The following is a 20,426-nucleotide window of genomic DNA, read 5'->3' as shown; positions in this document are numbered from 1 at the left end:
ATCCCTGGATTTCCATTTTACTCTTAATATTAAACACTGTATCATCTCTTTCTAAAAATTATTGAAGTGCCACCAAAATATCTATCAAAACTCATTTCTCCTGAACCTCCTCTTGTACCTGAATTTGGCACAAAAATACTTTAATCAGTCCCTGTTGTCTTGATTTTTGTTACTGTGACTGAAGGACTTTTTTCACTGGACAGGTATTACCATGACTAAAGTAGTCTAAATAGACTAAGAGGAGGGAGATAGATAGCGGAGGGATGTGGGTTGGGTTATATTCCCCTTCTTTACCCACTATTGTGTGCCGTGTAGTCTTAAAACTTGTTGAATTTAATTTATTTCTAATAAAGTATGAATTAAGTCCCATTGAAATGAACCCCAGGAACTGTTTCAAGTATTTTGTTTTGTGGAAATTTTGTAACATATACTGCTTGACATTAAGAGGGCCATTGACTATAGTCCTTAATTTTTTTTATATATGTAAATTTTTGTAGTAATGGAATTTGACCTCTGATTTTCCATAATTTTGATTTATAGCTTATCCTGTTAGATATCATTTTTCAACAAAAGCTCTTTAACTTACAATAGTTATAAAACAAGTTTTAAATTGTGAGTGTCCTTGGGGGAAGGAATGACTTTTTAGGAATTTGCTTTGGATCATTTTAAGGACAGCTATGCAGGTGTAAAAATGTGAATGAAAGCTTATAATGGATGATGAACTTGTAATCTAGAGTCAGTACATAGGAAATTCAACACTTTTTTAGTCCTGTGTAACTTTATATAAAGCCCTAAAGTAATGGACTGGTAAGTTAGGCTTCAAAGAGTTTCAGCTAAATACATTTCCAAAAATTTAACAACAAAACAAACAGAAGAACCTCAAAACTGACATTGTAAATATTAAGATAGTTGAAATGCTTTCCTGATTCTTCTTACATGGACTCATCTGTGAATCACTATCAGTATTTTTTTCTTTGCAGTATTACAGCCGCCCACATAACATTCCCCATGTCAAGAAAAATCTACTTTCTATCCCCAAGGGATGTGGAAGCATAATAGTCTTTCTTTAAATTAGAATATTTTGTCACGATGCAGTCTAGCAACAGTCTCCAGATTAGGAATGGAGAATTTACTAAATTTCATGCTCTGTGAAAATGAAACCGAGGTTCAGTGTTAGAAACAGCCTTCTGTAACCTGGCAAGTCCATGTTTTCTACATGTCCCACTTGTTTTTACAGCGTATAAAGAACTGTATAAGGAGATAATAAGTGGTTTTAAGTTTGGTTGCTTCCTAAAATGGACATTTTTCAGGTATAGCTGAAATAAATAGCTACAGAATTTATCTTATAAACATGGAGAAGAGAGACTTTTGGACTTCTTGAATACTGCTCTTCTGATGTCCACAGTGACATACTCTAGACCGAGGTCAGTAAACTTTCTCTGTAAGAGGCCAAATAGAAAATATTTCAAGCTTTGCAGGCTACATGTGGTCTCTGTCAAATATTCTTTGTGGATTTTTTGTTTTTGTTTTTTTATCCCTCTAAAACTGTAAAAACCGTTCTCAGCTAGGGTCCATACAGAAACAGGCCACAGGCCAGATTTGGTCTTTGGGCTATCATTTGCTGACCCCTGATCCAGATCAGTACTTTCCAGCAGAAATATAATTTGGATTATATGTGTAATTCTTAATATTTTTAGTAGGCACATTTAAAAAGTAAAAGGCAGGGGCACCTGGGTGGCTCAGTTGGTTAAATGTCTGAATCTTGATTTTGGCTCAGGTCATGATCTCACAGTTTGTAGGTTCAAGCCCTGCATCGGACTCCAAGCTGACAGTGCAGAGCCTGCTTGGGGTTCTCTCTCTCGCTCTCTCTGCCTCTCCCCTGCTCATGCTCTTTCTCTCTCTGCCCCAGCCCCACGCATGTACACACATGTACTCTCTCTCTTTCTCAAAATAAATAAATAAACATTTGAAAACATCATTCAGGGGCACCTGGGTGGCTCAGTCAGTTAAGTGTCTGACTTCAGCTCAGGTCATGATCTCGTAGTTCGTGTCGAGCCCCACGTCGCGCTCTGTGCTAACAGCTCAGAGTCTGGAGTGTGCTTCAGATTCTGTGTCTCCCTCTCTCTCTGCCCCTCCGCAACTCATGCTCTGTCTCTCTCTCTCTCTCTCTCTCTCTCTCTCTCTCTCAAAAATAAATAAACATAGGGGCGCCTGGGTGGCTCAGTCGGTTAAGCACCCGACTTCAGCTCAGGTCACGATCTCACGGTCCGTGAGTTCGAGACCCGCGTCAGGCTCTGGGCTGATGGCTCAGAGCCTGGAGCTTGCTTCCGATTCTGTGTCTCCCCCTCTCTCTGCCCCTCCCCCGTTCATGCTCTGTCTCTCTCTGTCCCAAAAATAAATAAACGTTAAAAAAAAATTTTTTTTTAAATAAATAAACATAAAAAACAAAACAAAACAAAACAAACTTCGGGGCTCCTAGGTGGCTTAGTTGGTTAAGCATTCAACTTAGCTCAGGCCATGATCTCACGATTTGTGAGTTCAAGCCCCGTGTCAGGCTCTGAGCTGTCAGCACAGAGCTCTGACAGCTCAGAGCCTGGAGTCTGCTTCAGATTCTGTCTCCCTCTCTTTCTGACTTTCCTTCACTCATGATTTCTCTCTCTTTCTCTCTCTCTCTGTCTCAAAAATAAACATTAAAATAAAATTTTAAATAAGCTGCTGGCACTTATCCTTAAAAAGAAAAAACCTCATTCATAAAAAAGTAAAAAGCAGATGAAATTAGTTTTAATAATATATTTGGCTAGTTATATCCAAACTATTTATCATTTTAATATATGGCACCAGCCACATTTCAGGGGCTCAATAACCCATGTGTTGGACAGCACAGCTCTAGATGACGAGCTACTGTGAGGGCTGTGAACTGGTGCCAGTGTTGTTGTTAACAGTCTGGGACAAGTTAAGTATAGGAATTAAAAAGAAGCATTTAAAATATTCTACAGCTATTTGATAGTTATTTTATGTCTATTCAATCTAATAAGATTGGCACTTGTATTTCATATGTCTTTTTTCACATTTCACTTTTCTAATGTATTCTTAAAATGTCTTACAAAAGAATCTATTTGTGAAATTAAAAAGAAACTGCCTCTTCATTCTGGGTAGTTTAAGAGGCACTACTGTAGATAGTCTTTCCTAAGATTCCATAGGCCTCTTGTGTACATGGCAAAAATGAAACGAAGAGAACCAGTGATGAGATTGTGGTGGGTGGTGTACTTAGTTCTGCTCCCATCCCTCCAGCCACTACAGAGCAGTGTCCTCCTACTTACGTCTTTCAGAGCTACCATTGGAGCCCATGGCTGGAGTAGGTCAGTGGTTTTCAGGCTCGACTCTAGGATCACCCAGGAGCTTCTAAAAAACAGCAGTGTCCAGGCCCATCTCCAGACCAATTGAATCACAATCTCTCGGGAGGTGGCCTGTGTATCATGTAGTGTAAAGAGCTTTCCGGGTGATTATATTATGCAGCCAGTGTTTATTGTGTGGATCCTTCACCCCAGGGGAAAAAAAAAAAATTTGCTGTTTTCTCCATTTGGAAAGAATCACTAATCTGGGTAGGGGGTTTTCTGTGTGGTGTACTATTCACTCTCTGTAACAGTGAAAAGAGGGCTTTCCAGTTAAATATGTCAGGTTGAACATTGGCATGTTAACTTTACTCACTCCTGGAACCTCGCTAAAATTAAAGGAATAAAAAAGGTATAAGGGGGGCACCTGGGTAGCTCAGTTAGTTGAGCGTCCGACTCTTGGTTTAGACTCAGATCATGATCCCAGGGTCATGGGATCGAGCCCCATGTTGAGAGAAGATTCTCTCTCTCCCTCTCTCTGCCTCACCCCTGCGTGCTGGTGTGTGTGCTCTCTCTTTCAAATAATAATTTAAAAAGAAGGCATAAGGCATAAACCCATAAGAAAGCAAATGAGAGACTGAAGTGTAATAATAAGCCTGATTGATCAACTGGTTTTTAGTAGAAGCAGGTAGCTAGAAATTAACAGAATGGAGAAAACAGATATAAATGGCTGCAAACAAAGATATTAAAAATAAGCAAAGCAATCTATAGTGTTGGCTCAGAAATTAGAGGAACCAGTTAGCTCAGAAGGTAAGGGTGAAATATGAAGCTGAACATAGGAGTGTTGGAAAGTCTGTTTCAGATTCACACATGCCCTCCTTTACCCTTAGCAGTCAGGAGACTACTGCTCTTTTTTACCAGGGTAAAACTAGAGGTTAGAGTTTGGAGAAATTTAATCTAAGAGGTCCAGTCAGGACTGAAGTCGAGTATCTTTTGAAAATAAGGACACCTTTTTAAAAATAAGGACTAAGCAAAAGTCTGAATATTGTGGTTAAAACCCTACTATTCTCCTTGCCCTGTTCTCAGAACATGGCAGTCAGGTGGACATGTCCCAGAGAGGAAATTGGAGTATTTCTCTCCAGGGTAAGCAGCCAGGAGACAAGACTTACAGATCCTGGCATTTGTGGATTTCATAATAAAAAAACAACTCATTGCCTCCTCACCTTGTAGGGAAAGCCAGTCATTTTACAAGTACCCAACCCAACCTCCTGCACCATCACGTAGACAGAGCTTCTGATCAGCGTGTTAGTGGCCGCATCATCTGTGATGGACGGCTGGGACTCATCAGACACTTGTGGAAAGCCTCCAAAATAAAAAACAGAGACCTAAAGATTTAAGGAGAAAAAAGAAAGAAACAGATAAAAACATTTAAAGTGTTAAAAAAAAGAAGAAAACATTTGAAAAATTTGTATCCTCTGAGAAATGAAATATTCATCCAAGAAGCTAGAATAGAATGTTATTAAAAAGAACATTCAGAGAATAAGAAAAACGGTCTTGGAAATTAAAGCTGTGATAGGAAACATTCTAACTGCAGTAGAAGTGTTGCAAAGTGATACACCAAAGAAATCTTCCAGACAGTAGAAAAGAAAAAGAAATGCAATGCTGAAAAGAAAATATATATAATCAGAAGATGAATCTAAGAGGTCTGCTGTCTAACAAAAGGACTTTTAGGAGGGAGGGACGGGGGCAGTGGGAAGGACATGGAAAGGACACGATGAATGTAAAAAAGGCCCAGGCTAAGGATAAAAAGAAGAAACCACAACTTCTCACAAAATAAAAACAGGTCACATAAGAGGAGACCAGGAATTGCTGTGATCATGGACTTTTCACCTATTGCCCCTCTGTATATTAACTGCTATATACCTAGCAGTATGCTTATAATAAAGAATAATCTGAAAGTGTATTTTATGATTTCATAGGCATAAATTCTCTATGTTGGCATCATTATTAGTCCAAGAGCCCTTTCTGTAAGAAACTAGAATGAAGCTATATAAAGTTTATTTTTTATTGTTGTCTTAGCCCTAGTCAACGTCTTGAAAATCCAGCTATTTATCACAAAGAGCATTAGGCACAGTTGTAGAAAGGTCAGCTCTAATGCCTGTCACCACTGTAAGAAAAACATTCCAGCAGGATTGTAAACTATGAAGAGTAAAACATAATGAGATAATAAACATGAACAAAACAAAATTCTGGGGAAAAAAGTACCATACTCATTAAAATAGAAAGAATAGAACTTTTAAATAGAAAATAGAAAGAAAATAGAAAGAAATAGAAATAGAAATAGAAAATAGAAAAATAGAAAATAGAAAGAAAACTTAAAAAAAAAAGTTTCTGCTATCCTTTGGTGACAAAACCACTTGATTTTAAATTTACATTTTTCCATTTCTTCTAATTGTTGACTTTTAGGTTATTGAAGGAGACAGTGTGACTGTCAGTGTTAGAGTCGTAAAATAATTTGTAAAGTGTGATAATCTGCTTTTGATTTTTTTTAAAGGAACAAAAATAAGCCAAATTGCATATTTTTTATTTGTTTTGTTAATTACTGCGGTATCACAGCTTTTTCTATTACTCTGTTATCTCCAGGCTTTTCCAGGATTAAGAATTGGAAAGCTGAAAGACACCTTTCCTTTTAAATCCAAATATTCTCTTTCTTTCCTCCTACTTTCTTTTCTACTCAAACTGCTTCTTCAAGATTGTGGATAAAATTCAATACATTGCAGAATAGGAAGGGAGGATACTGAATTTTTACAAGTGGTTTATCTGTAAGCTGTAGGTTGCCAGATGAGTGGAGTATAGCAGTTGGTAAGTGAAGTCAGGAAGATTAGTACTTAAAGATTTTTGAACTAATTTTAATGTGTTACACAAATGTCCTGATTTCAACTTCAGAGTAGTTGAATACAGATATGTTTCAACAATACAGAACATATCTTCCCTTTGTAGTACTTGAGCCAGTGCCTGAATTAGTTGTAGTAAGGAGACCAAAGTCGGTGTCATAATGACATTGGGTTGATGCGTGGGAAAAAGAAACCAGAGTTTAATTGAGAGGGTTTGTTTCCTTTCCCATGAGATCTGAGTATTCTGTCTGAAAGGAAATGGCGAGTGAGGACTAGCTTGACTAGTGGTGCTGTGAGTGCCATGAAAGGGCCAGAGACCTTACCACTACCAGCATTGTTTGCCTCACCACTTTAGCAGGGCAAGGGAGGGCAGATTCCTGACCCGCATCACTGAAGTTTCCAACGATAAGGGCGGGGGGGGGGGGGGGGGGGGGGGCGGGGATGTGTATGGGAACTGCCTGTTTTGTTCGCACATACCACCTAACTTAGTGTTCTCTCTTCCTATTTTGTCTTTAGATCTTATAATCAATGGATAAAGTGGGGAAGATGTGGAATAACTTCAAATACAGGTGTCAAAATCTCTTCGGTCATGAGGGAGGGAGCCGTAGTGAAAATGTGGACATGAACTCCAACAGATATCTGTCTGTTAAAGAGAGAAACATCAGTATAGGAGACTCAGCTCCTCAGCAACAAAGCAGTCCCTTAAGAGAAAATGTTGCCTTACAACTGGGATTAAGCCCTTCAAAGAATTCTTCAAGGAGAAACCCTAACTGTGCCACTGAAATTCCTCAGATTGTTGAAATAAGCATTGAAAAGGATAATGATTCATGTGTCACCCCAGGAACAAGACTGGCAAGAAGAGATTCCTACTCTCGGCATGCCCCATGGGGTGGGAAGAAAAAACATTCCTGTTCTACAAAGACACAGAGTTCATTGGATACTGATAAAAAGTTTGGTAGAACTCGAAGCGGACTTCAAAGGAGAGAGAGGCGGTATGGCGTAAGCTCGGTGCACGATATGGATGGCATGTCCAGCAGAACTGTGGGAAGTCGCTCTCTGAGACAGAGGTTGCAGGATACGGTGGGCTTGTGTTTTCCCATGCGAACTTACAGCAAGCAGTCAAAACCCCTCTTCTCTAATAAAAGAAAAATACACCTTTCTGAATTAATGCTTGAGAAATGCCCTTTTCCTGCCGGCTCAGATTTAGCCCAAAAATGGCATTTGATTAAACAGCATACAGCCCCTGTGAGCCCACACTCAACATTTTTTGATACATTTGATCCATCCTTGGTTTCTACAGAAGATGAAGAAGATAGACTTCGAGAGAGAAGACGGCTTAGTATTGAAGAGGGGGTTGACCCTCCCCCTAACGCACAAATACATACATTTGAAGCCACCGCACAGGTTAATCCGTTATATAAACTGGGACCAAAGTTAGCTCCTGGAATGACCGAAGTAAGTGGGGACAATACTGCAATTCCACAAGTTAATTGTGACTCAGAAGAGGACACTACTACCCTGTGTCTACAGTCTCGGAGGCAGAAGCAACGTCAGGTGTCTGGAGATAGCCATGCCCACGTTAGCAGACAGGGAGCTTGGAAAGTCCATACACAGATTGATTACATACACTGCCTCGTGCCTGATTTGCTTCAGATTACAGGGAATCCCTGTTACTGGGGAGTGATGGACCGTTACGAAGCAGAAGCCCTCCTTGAAGGAAAACCTGAAGGCACATTCTTGCTCAGGGACTCTGCGCAAGAGGACTACCTCTTCTCCGTGAGCTTCCGGCGCTACAACAGGTCCCTGCACGCCCGGATTGAACAGTGGAACCACAACTTTAGTTTTGATGCCCATGACCCATGTGTATTTCACTCCTCCACTGTAACAGGACTCTTAGAACATTATAAAGATCCCAGTTCTTGCATGTTTTTTGAACCATTGCTTACTATCTCACTAAACAGGACTTTCCCTTTTAGCCTGCAGTATATCTGCCGTGCAGTAATCTGTAGATGCACTACATATGATGGAATTGATGGGCTCCCTTTACCGTCAATGTTGCAGGATTTTTTGAAAGAGTATCATTATAAGCAAAAAGTTAGGGTTCGCTGGTTAGAACGAGAACCGGTCAAGGCAAAGTAAACTCTCCTGCCCCCAAAGGGCATTAACTAGATCTGCTTTTATGTGCATCAGACAGTACACCTATAGCAAGCACATGTATCAGTGTTAGGTTTTTTCAGTACAGTATGTAGGCTTAGTGTTAGTATCTGTCAGATGCAGTCTGCTGTTAGTCAGGTAAACGTGGTGCCTGTTGAGACAACAGAAGACAGCTACAGGTGTTCAGTGAGGCTACAAAAACACTTTGTCGATTGAGCTAACGGTTTGGTTTTTAATGACTGTAGTAATTGAGTGAGGCAACTCTGGGGCATTTGCTATGAAGAATTTTATTTCTTACTGAAGAACAAATTATTAATATTGGATGAGTATTTCAACAGTGTGACTAATGTTTGAAATTGTTATTTTTTCTAAGAATTTTTCTATAACCTTCCAAAAGTAGTGATGTTTGTAGTTACTATAAATCAAGCTTTGGAAGTCCAAAAAATAAAGACTGCCTTCCTTTGAGAAAAAAAAAATGCAGTTTTCTGGCCACAAGGGCATAGTGCAGTTCACTTAAGTGTTGATGTAGTTTATAGTCAGTCCCCTGTCTCTTCTGCAAAAGGTACTGTTAAATAAACCAGGTTTTCTAAATAGTTCTTAAAATTTCAGGCTTACAAAGTTGGTAGTAGAATTTTATTTAAAGGCCTTAGGTATTTTTTTTTAATGAGTGCTTTAACTTAAAACACATTGGGAATAGCTGCAGTGTAGTCCTGTGTGTGATTTTTTTTTAAGTTAATGCACGCATTCTAATCATTCATTAGTTAAAGTTGGATCTTTCTGTGCCCATGATGAGTTTGTGAACCATGAAGGAAATGAGACTAGAAGATGCCCAACCAAGTCAGATAATAATAGCTACAGTGGTTGCTGATGTTGACATTATTGTTAAACTGTAATGAACAGTTTGGATGGCAGTATTTATATCTTTGTTGTAAACTCTCGTAGCTGAATTGCTTAAGTACAATTTATAGAATTTCAGTGCAGTTAATTTCTAATGGAAAATCTGAAACCTACATTGCAGATTTAAAAGGTACTGTACAACCATTGTATCTGTAAATAACTTTACTTAGCACCTTTTTGTCACTTAGAATAGTATGCAATACTACTTGAGTGAGCTATTTTGGAAGTAATACCAAGTTCTAGTGTTTGCTTCTTAGTAACGAACTGAATTTACAGTTCTGTCCTAGACATTTTGCACTAGTCGAATCCATTCTTGTGTCTTTTTGTTCATGTGCTCTGTACCACTGGTGAGTGCTCCTTGGTTTCCTTACCTGCTGCTACAGAAAGTTCTTTTACATCCTGATGGCTATTGCCAAGGCTACAAAAAAAGAAAAGCTATATTTGTATGCAACACTAACCCTTTGACTGCTAATGTACGTTTCTGCTTGCTGTGCCTTGTTATGGCTGCTTTTTTGTGCTAATAAAGTACGTTTGGTGTTCTCCTTGTATATCTGCTGTTTTATACATTTGCAACAATTTCTCTTATAAATGCAATGGTATTGGGGTTTTTAAACAAGCATTACCTGACAACCTACTATAGTTAATGCAGAATTACTGTACAGTCTAATATTGACTTATTCTGAGTAAGCAGATTCTAAATTTAATGCTATTCATCTTTCCAATCATAATCACATACACTGTGGAGCAGTATCTATAGTTACTGCACATTACTGTACAGTTTAGATTATAACACAAAATGAACAGAGAAATATTGACTAACCTATTGATTTCTCTGCTTATAAATGAAAGATTGAAGCTATCAATGATGGTTATAATAAATGAAGATCTTTAGTCTCCCACTTTATCAGAAACAAATGAAGTCTTGTGAACTAAGAATATATCAGTGCCATTTATTGGTTTGGGGACCATTTTTATTAGTCATAAATGCCCAAAATGTAGAACTTTAACCAAAGACTTGTCCATTTTTAAAGCAAAATGGGGATTGAGGGGACTTATAATTCCTGTTATTTCTAATAGAAGTCCCTGAAGAACATATACCAAAGTGTTCGAGAACGTCATCCAAACCTACTTTAAAGCATTATGTGCAATTAAGTTGTTACAACATAATTATATTGCATAACTGTTGGGTCCGTTTTCTTGAGCTTATAATGTATCTGGAAAATAATCTCTTGGAAAAGAAAAAAGTCCTTACTGATTATTGGAGAAAGATTATATATGCAAGCAAGATCTTGTTTTAAAGAGGAAACTTGAAACTCCAAGAAAACACTTGATGTTTTATATGCTTGTAGCAAATTGATGTTCTAATTGTAGTTTTATAGAAAATATTAATGCTTTTATGTATTTCAGAACTTTCATATGTTAAATGGAAATTGTTTTAAATGTGTAAATATTTGAGTTTTATGTGAGCATGTATACACTGTGCTAAAAGTCACATGTTCCAGTTTGTGTGTAATATTAATATGCAACCTTTCGTTTAAAATTTTTTTCTTAAAAAATTAGTGGCTTACATTTTAAAAAAGAAAAATCACCAGCATGAAATTGCACCTTAGTCTATATTCACTGTGTCTTTTTCTGAATCCCACTGTAGCCTGTCAACTAAATTTTTGTTTTCATGGTCTTTTTGAAGTGCATTTTAATACAAACCAGGAAATTCTTTAGAAGTTTGGACACATCTTCATAGTAAAGTAATTAACCCAAGGAAAGGTTGGTCTGATTCCTATCCATTCTCATTCATTCATTCATTCATTCATTCATTCTCTCTGTGTATGCATATACATATACACACATACACACGTGGATGTATACACATACGTATATACATTTATGATGTTAATATTACTTTAAACAATAATATTGCCATCTGATTTAACATCATTTAGAGGCCTTATTCTTGTGTATATATATATATATATACACACATACTATGTATGTGTGTATATATATATATATATATACACACATACTATGTATGTGTGTATATATATATACACATACTATCCTTGTACCATTCAAATTTGATTATCCACACCTAAAGTTTAGTCTTGCTGATACAGTCTTATTTGTAATACAGTCCCCTTACAACAAGAAAAAGCATGCATCAGTTATTTTCTGGCTAAACACAGTAAAAAATTTTTGAAAAAGAAACAGCTTGGTTTAAATACAGTTATTAAGAGTCATTATTAAATTTATATTTCTTCAACAAAAATTGAGCCCAAATAATCCTACTCCACAAACTGTTCTGTGTTCTTATGGTCCATTGGAATGTTTATATAAGATTTATAATGGCTTGAGCCATAAAAATTGAAACTTGAATTCTGTGCTTCACTTTGACAAAATTCAGAGTTTATGAACCTTTTTACTTGATGTTTTGATCTGGTTGCTATTCATTTTTATCCCAAGCTTCCTTTGCTCCCTGGCACTAAACACTAGTTTGGTAACTTATTATTGAGACTGGTCTTAGATCTTTTATTTTTGTAGCAAAGAAAGCTATAAAGTTGCTTTTTGGTAGAGGCCCAGAGGCTGTGAGTGAGTCAGCACTCCCCTAGGAAAGAGGCAGAGCCTGTGTCCATCTCTGGGAGTGTGTTAACACAGGGAAGCTCACACCAGTTTCTCCACTGTTTCTGTGGCCCAACACATGCACTTTACCTAGATGAAATTAAATAAGAATGCACACCAAGGGCTGGCTTAAAGGTGAAAAAAAGTCTCCTAAGGGGACAATACTGCATGGTGTGTGTATGCATAAACAGTGTATATCTATGAGGCTCAGGTTTTGTTTCCTATTTTTGCAACAGCTGATACCGAACATAGACTTCTAAAATGTGGTATGTTCTGAGGAGATTTGGGTTGGCATTTTTGTGGAAAGTGCCTGGTTGTTGTGTTTTGTTGTTGTTTTGAAGTTGGGGGTGGAATGGAGAAGTTGCTGTTGCAAAGTATGGATCAGTTGGAACAACTGTTTTATGCCCAGGAGGCTTGATTGAATATTTAGATTCTTTTCAGCCAGTCATTCAACAATTATTTATTGAAGACTCATGTGCCAGTCACCATTTTAGGTGATTGTTATACATTGGGGTACAAGACAAATCTGTAGGATCACTGGGAAATAGTGACCTTGGATGACAAAAAGAAAATAACCGAGATCAAAGAAGAGAGCATTTTGATGAAAGAAACAATGAAACTAAAAATCTGGAAGCAGGAATGAGCTTATATGATGAGAAAGAGAATGGCTATAAGACCAGAGTCCAGTGAGTGTGGTGGGGAATGGCAGGTGATAAAGATTGGCAAGGGCTGGACTGCTTCAGACTGTGAGCGCATTGAAAGGAATTTATATTTTCTGAATGTGATGGTAAGCCATTGGAGGGTTTTAAGCAACAGAGTGACGTGGTCTGCTTTCTATTTCTCTAGTAGATTGAGAACAGCCTATAGTGGGGTAAAATAAAGGAGACCATTGAAGCCATCTAGGTGAGAGATGGTGAAAGCCTGGACTGGGGTGGTATAGGGAGAAGTCAGATTGAGGTTGTCTCTTTTGGTGGTAAAGCTGATAATCTGGTAATGGATCATATGGGAGGAAGAAAGAAATAAAAAATGACTGATTTTTTATTTTTTTTAAGTTTTTATTTTTTTTTAATTTTTCTAATGTTTATTTATTCTTGAAACAGAGACAGAGCACTAACAGGGGAGGGGCAGAGAGAGAGGGAGACACAGAATCTGAAACAGGCTCCAGGCTCTGAGCTGTCAGCACAGAGCCTGATGCGGGGCTCGAACCCACGAACTGTGAGATCGTGACCTGAGCCGAAGTCGGACGCTCAACCGACTGAGCCACCCAGGCGCCCCAAAAAATGATTGATTTTGAGCAAAGGCGGTGATGCCATTAGTTGAGATTTCAGAAAACCAGTGGAGGAGCAAAATGGAGGGTGTAAATTGAATTCTCCCTTGGATATGTTGAGTTTTGAGATTTCTATTAGTTACCCCAACAGAGACATTGAGCAGGCAGTTGTATATATGAACGTAGAATTAGGGGAAGAAATAGGGGAGTCACCTTATGGATAGTATTTCAGACCGTTGGACAGGATGGCAACAGGTAGGAATTTGCATATTTCTTTCGGGAGGGTAATTATGGCAACATTTATCTTAGTTTGTCAATTCAAGATTCTGTATCAGATTCTTTGAAAATCTGAAGGATTTGGTAGAGGTGGAGGATTTCACTTTTGAAAAAGTTTTTACTTACTGGAATCCTAAATCTTGCACTCTATTTAAAGTTTTATCCATATCAAGTTGGGTTGTCATGCTTCCTATGTCAAATTAGCTTGTGTATCTTTTTTTTTAATAATTTTTTTTTTAATTTTTTTTTCAACGTTTATTTATTTTTTGGGGGACAGAGAGAGACAGAGCATGAACGGGGGAGGGGCAGAGAGAGAGGGAGACACAGAATCGGAAACAGGCTCCAGGCTCTGAGCCATCAGCCCAGAGCCTGACGCGGGGCTCGAACTCACGGACCGCGAGATCGTGACCTGGCTGAAGTCGGACGCTTAACCGACTGCACCACCCAGGCGCCCCAATAATTTTTTTTTTTAACGTTTATTTATTTTTGAGACAGAGAGAGACAGAGCATGAACGGGGGAGGGGCAGAGAGAGAGGGAGACACAGAATCGGAAGCAGGCTCCAGGCTCTGAGCCATCAGCCCAGAGCCTGACGCGGGGCTCGAACTCACGGGCTGTGAGATCGTGACCTGAGCCGAAGTCGGACGCTTAGCCAACTGAGCCACCCAGGTGCCCCAATAATTTTTTTAATGCTAATTTTGAAGAGACAGTAGGGGGTGGGAGGCAGAGAGAGGGAGACACAGAATCCCAAGCAGGCTCCAGGCTCTGAGCTGTCGGCACGGAGCCTGACATGGGGCTCCAACCCACAAAGCGTGGATCATGACCTGGGCCGAAGTCAGATGCCCAAATGACTGAGCCACTCAGGTGCCCCTGTGTTTCTTTTTTAGTATGGATTTTTTTATGTGAGAAATGCCAGTTCATTATGCAATATTTAGGAAGGACTGAAGATTATAAAGAATATGTGCCCCCCAAATTTAAAATCAGTCCATGTTGTCATTTTCTCTATCATTTCCCATCACCAGCCCCAAGCCTGCCTCTCCTAACTCCCATTTTTGTAATCTTCCAAGAGGTAACTGCTGTCAACATTTATTAATTATCCTTCCACTATTTTTGCATGAGACTTTACAGTGAAAGGTTTGAAAGTTTATAAGATACAGATACAGATAGGTGATAAGATATAGAAAGAGGAAGACAGTTGTAGTCCTTGAATTATTTTGAGAATGGTATACAGATTCTACCCCTTATTTGAAACAGCGGGGGCTTTACATCTTCAATCCCTTCCAACTCTTGAGGCAGATCATTCAGTGGGTTAGAGTAACTGACGTTGCAAAGGCCCAGTCACTGATGGTTTCTTCAAATAAAATTTCAGTAGGAGAACCCTTACCACATGGAACTTCTAAACTAGTGGGGACACAGACAAATACATAAATGTCTAATGATGACAATATATGGAAATAGACGAAGCAAAAAGTAATTTTAAAAAACGTGCTTATATGCTTGACAAGGAAAAACAGAAATGATCCAAGTGGAGGCGGGATGATTTGGTGTCTTAGGTCTGTTTTATCACAAGACTGTCTAATAATTGGACTTAGCAGATGGTGGTGGGGAAGCCAGGTCTGGAAGTGCGGTGATGACTAGCAACTAATGAAGGGCAGAATTGAGGGAGAAGAACCTGTTGTTTGTGGCATTTGAATGTGCCAGACTGAAGAGTCTGAATTTATCTATCTACTGTCTTAAGATAGTATTAGAAATTATGCCAGCAGCTGTACAATGGATTATAACTGGGAGAGAGACAGGAAGCCCTGTGAAATTTGCCTAGATCAGATTTCTAGCACTAGAATTAAACTGAGGAGTACATCTGAAGCTGCAAGAGAAAAAAAAATAGCTCAGTTTGGGGTAAAGAAAGGCGAGCAATTTGCTTGCCTAAGAGATCTCGAGTTAAATTTGTCATAGTTTATCCAAATTCATGCAAATCATAGGAAGCCAAGCTAATATCTCCCATTTAATATAATCTGCATCCTATCTTTTTAAATATAGCAAAATATAGATAGTATATTTTTGAAAGGCAGGGTTTTTTAATGCAAAAAAATGATCAAATAAGGACAGCTTTATCACTCCTAGATACACTTTCATGGAGAAAATGGGAAAATTAAGTAAAATCTAAAAGAACATCAAAAAAGTTTTGCTTACCTGACAAAACGCTATGAAAGCATGGCAAAAAGGATTGAAGAGAGAGTTCGTGAATTTAACCACCCAAATGCTATCGTGACTGAGGTAGTTTTTCTCATTAATTTTAGTAAGTGTAAAACTGCGTTGAATTTTTATTTAATACTCAAGGTTACATTTAGAAATGTATAACATTACCACCTGACATTTCTTTCTCTTGGGGTTTACTTATCCCTGACTGGAAACCCAAGATTTTAGGGTATTTTTTTTTAACTTCAGGGAAATTTATCATTACACTAAATGGCTTACTCTTTTCTCATCTGTTTTAAAATACATACAATTATGCACTTCGTCCTATCTTTTATAGCTTCTATTTTTAGGATGAATTATTTAAAATTTATAGGGCTTTTTTAAAACCCCTTATCAAAATTGAACTGTAATGACTGAAAACCTTGTCATCTAATTTTATAAATATTTTGTAGGTGCTCTTGGGTGCAATTGAGACACTACTGAATTTTAATGACATGTTGGGAACAGAGAAATATTTTGGTATGGTAGTTCCAATACTGGATGATATAAATTTCTAAATCATATCTTTAAAACACTGTCTTAGAGCAATTTCTTCCTGAATGATGATAGGATTAGAAGGCCAAAATTAATTTCTAAAATTTGGCTATGCTAAATTTAATATCCAATAGTCAGATAGTCTGAGAGGCAGTATAATTTATTGGTGACATGAACAAAATAAATGTAAGAGTCTACATCTGATCTATAAACACTTCTGTCAGAGGCTGGGTGATATACCTAAAATAATCGTAGAGGGAAAGCTGCCAGAATAGCTTCCAGGCCCAGGAAACCATATCTAACCTGATGCAACAGATTATTCTGTGGTACATAAGATTTACCTGAGCTGCCTGTGTCTAAATCCTCTACATGTCTTTGATACCTGACCTACAGGGGTTAAATAACTTGTCCAAGGTCACAGAGAGTGAATGTCAGAGCTAGATTTAAACACCGGTCTGAGGCCAGAACCCAGACCCTTATCCACTATATTTTTTGGATACTAATATTGCTAGCCATATTCATGGCTCTTCTAACACTGTCATCTTTTATTGACATCTCAAGAGGACAGTAGATTTGCAACAACTGATAAAAATAGATTATAAACCATTGGTAAAGTGTTGAAAGAACAGACCAAGGAGAAAGGGTCTCCTTATTCATATTCTCCAGTTCATTATCTGGGGAGTTCCCCCGACTGTTTCCCCAACTTTTTCTAGCACTACTCTGCCCCTTGCTCACTACTCTCCTGTCACACTGGCCTTTCAATGGCTCCAGCGCTCTCGTCTCTTTCCCATCTCAGGGCCTTTGCACATGTTGCTCCCTCCTGAAATTCTCATCTCCCCATGCTTCCACGTAGCAAGACATTCTTTTTATTCTTTACACCTAAGCTTAAATGTCACCTCCTCCGAGAGACCTGATCACGCCATTTAAAGGAGATTTCCTTCCTATTGTTCTGTGTCTCTGCCCTGCTTTTGTTTTCTTCATAGTCTTTATTACAAAAAACTTGCATATATTTTATTTGAGTTGTTGGGTTTTGACTCTCCCTCTTGAGAAACTGAGAACAGAGACTGTGTCTATTTTGTCTGTTTTATTCTCATTGCCTAGCAAAGTGCTTAACGCAGGGTAGATCCTTAATATTTGCTAAGTGAGTGAATGAATTAATAATGCACTTATATTTATTTCTCCACTTTATTGACAGGAATATCACGAAAACCTTACTGCATGTCCTTCTACAATCTAGATTGCTCTACCTATTTTCATAATCTATTAAGTTATTTTGTAATATGAGAAAAGGTAAGGTTAATCTGACATGGATTGTTCTTGGTGAGCCCACGCTGGTTCCTGGAGATTACCACTTTCTTTCCTAAATTCTCACAGGCCCTACCTTTAGTAATCCATCCTAGAATGTCACCCAGGATTATGTCAAGTTCATTGGTCTGCAGTTTGTGAAACCACCTGCTTCCCCTTTTTTAAAGGTAGGAATCGCCTTTCTCTGGTCTTCCAGTGCACCTTCCATTTTCCTCAATACCTCTGATGACTCAACCTTCAGAGCCCTTATTTGGCGACTCTTTGTTCTCAGGGAAAAAAAATTGACCTAGGCCAGGATATTTGAACATATTTACATTAACTGGGTATTTTCCTAGAATCTCTTCACACGTTTGGACCATTGATGCCCTCTTGCCAGCATTTCTTCTGCCTTTTTCAGGAAAGGCAAAGTGTAACGGGAATCGGTAACTGCGCTTTCCATTCATCTATTAACATTATACCACTGACTTTTTATCATCTACTTAGCTCATACACTACTAAAACTGTGTGTGTGTGTGTGTGTGTGTGTGTGTGTGTTTAAATCAAAATACTTTCCTAGTAATAGATTGTATACCTTCTTCAGTGCATTTGGATCATCTTTAAATATGCCACAGCTGTGTAGCAAAAACAGGTGACTCTCAAATAATTCCTCTTGAAAAGCTTGCCCTTTAAAATGAAGTACACCACTGTAGTAAATGCTAAAAGTACAACTAGATATTTAAAGGAATGAAGGGTACGATCTTTGATTAAAAGAGAAAGTTGGAAATAACACCAAATCTGAAACTTTAAAAAGTTGTTTCAGAGTATATGTAATACAAGTAATATAGATACAAAAAACATAGATGGTGTTTTCTGCCTGAACATTCAGAATGCAGGGCCCCAGGAGTGAAAAAACTAAGTAGACACTTCTCTACTTGTTTTTCCCCTTCATCTGTGTCCTTAATCTTGTTTTCTTACTGAGTGTCCACATCATCTTCCTCCTTCATATGTTCAGATTTTTTTAAGCATGCATTTTTTTTCAGTCTTTTGGGTAGCTTCTAGTGAGTTCCAATACAAAGAAGGCATATATATATATATATATATATATGTGTGTATATATATATATATATATATATATATATATATATATATATTACAAAAGGTAAAAGTGCCTTTATACTAACACCTTAAAGCTATTTAGAACTTCAGTAAAACCACAAAAGGACGCTGCTTTGGAAATGGAGAAAGTTTCTAAGTATGCTATAATGTTTTCGAATGGATTGTGGTTAGAGTCTCAGTTCACTGAACCAAACCTCTAGTGAGTAGACTGATTGATGGAAGATTACTAATCCTTCAGTCCTTGTTAATTGAGTGAAGAGATTCAAGGGGACTTAAAAGCTCATGTTTGGAAGAAATGCAGAGACTGCTGTCTCATAGTTTGGGCCCAAAGCTGTCCATCCAGGTAGCTTTAAAAAAAGAGACAAGGAAATAACTAATCTGATGGCTTTGCTGTGGCGAATGGGGGAAACCCATGAATGATATCCAGAACAAATGAGTGCTGGAAACACTAAGGCAATAACCATGGAGTTGGATGAAACTATATGTGAAAATACAGACCCTAGTTACATGGTACTGAAAGTCATTTAAAAAAGAAGAAGGAAAACAATGCCCTTGAAGGAACATTGTACGAGTTCTGATGAGATTTTTAGAGAGTTGGCATGTGGTGGTGGTGGAAGACTCGCATTCAGGTTGAGGAGCCACTGCTCGTGTCATCTTGGTCAAGTCACAGTTCTCTCTTGGCCTTTGCTTCTTGTCATGAACAAAATGCTGTGGCCTTCTTGAAGGAAGTTCTTTATGTAGCATTTTTCTTCTAAGGAACTAAAATTTATTTCATAGCTGTGTAGCTGTTGTCAGACTGCCTGGGCTGTGCCTCGGCTCAGCTACCTACTAACAGGTAAGCTTCTTAACTTCTCAGGCATGGTTTCTTCATCTGCCTCATCCACCTACCTCATCCTGGTGTGGAAATGCTACGTTGAATAGTCCTTGAGACGTGCATAGCACAGTGCCTGGCATGTAATACGTGCTCAATAAATGTTGTGGTTGTTTCCTCGATCCTTATATCCATCATTATGATTCCATTAGTAGAAATGCAGAACTGAAATCAAATTCTTATCAAAATTGGTCTGTCTTTTTTCTGCTGAAAGCATGGCTAAAATATAAATTCAGCCAGCAGTTCTATATACTGTTGGCCACATGTGTGATCTTATTGAAGGACGTAGTCAAAACGTTGAAACATGATCTCTAAATCTTCATGGGGAAGAAAATCAATAAAACTTCTTGCATAGAAAATCACTGGGAAGCAGATAGAATGAAGCCAACCATGATTCCATTCAGATTTTATTTCAGTGCTCATATGATGTTTCAGTCTTCCATAAAGTGAAATAATTTATCCTTGAAATTAATAGTATAGTTATTATAAATTTAGTTCATGTTTTTACATCCTCGTAGAAATGTGGCAGTAGACATAGAAGAGATTCATTAATTCTTTTTCTCCAAATGCACCATTCCGTTTTATAACCTGGCTGTGGCTATGGGACCAGGACACACACACACACACACACACACACACACACACAGCATGGGGTATGGCTGCAGTATGCCATAAGACCTGTGGTAGCCATCTTGTACCAGTACAGATGATCACAACTGTGTCATCCCATAGGAAATCCACATTGTTATCAACTGCTGCCTGACACCTTGAAAACCAATGTGGCTCCTTTCATGATTGAGGTTTCTGGCAAAACTCCCTAGTGTCCCTTCAGCTAATCTGTTTGGGGCCTTCCCATTTTACATATGGAATTATTGCTAGTTATGACTGCGGCCTTCTTCAGGGCAAAGAATTTATTACCATCATGTTTATCAGCTGTACCCCTAAGTGCCCAGCTCACTACTTGGCTCATGGCAGGCACTCAGTAAATATT

The 20,426-nt window shown here is 38.3% G+C and overlaps 1 protein-coding gene across 5 annotated transcripts in view; it reads left to right on the top strand.

Annotated features, from left to right (window-relative positions):
- The window catches only part of SOCS5 (suppressor of cytokine signaling 5), a 128,597-nt gene extending 117,557 nt beyond the window's left edge, over nucleotides 1-11,040 (top strand). For all 5 annotated transcript variants that reach the window (XM_086701166.1, XM_086701165.1, XM_086701164.1 and 2 more), the window contains exon 2: nucleotides 6,743-11,040. In XM_086701166.1, coding sequence (XP_086557292.1) covers nucleotides 6,755-8,365 — 1,611 coding nt within the window. In that variant the 5' untranslated portion in view covers nucleotides 6,743-6,754 and the 3' untranslated portion in view covers nucleotides 8,366-11,040. The remainder of the gene's footprint in view (nucleotides 1-6,742) is intronic.
- The last annotated feature ends 9,386 nt before the right edge of the window (nucleotides 11,041-20,426 follow it).

The sequence above is a fragment of the Puma concolor genome, chromosome A3 (assembly GCF_028749965.1).
Source record: "Puma concolor isolate L17-30 chromosome A3, mPumCon1.1.hap2, whole genome shotgun sequence".
In the NCBI taxonomy this organism is placed as follows: domain Eukaryota; kingdom Metazoa; phylum Chordata; class Mammalia; order Carnivora; family Felidae; genus Puma; species Puma concolor.
This window is presented reverse-complemented; position numbering and strand designations above follow the sequence as displayed.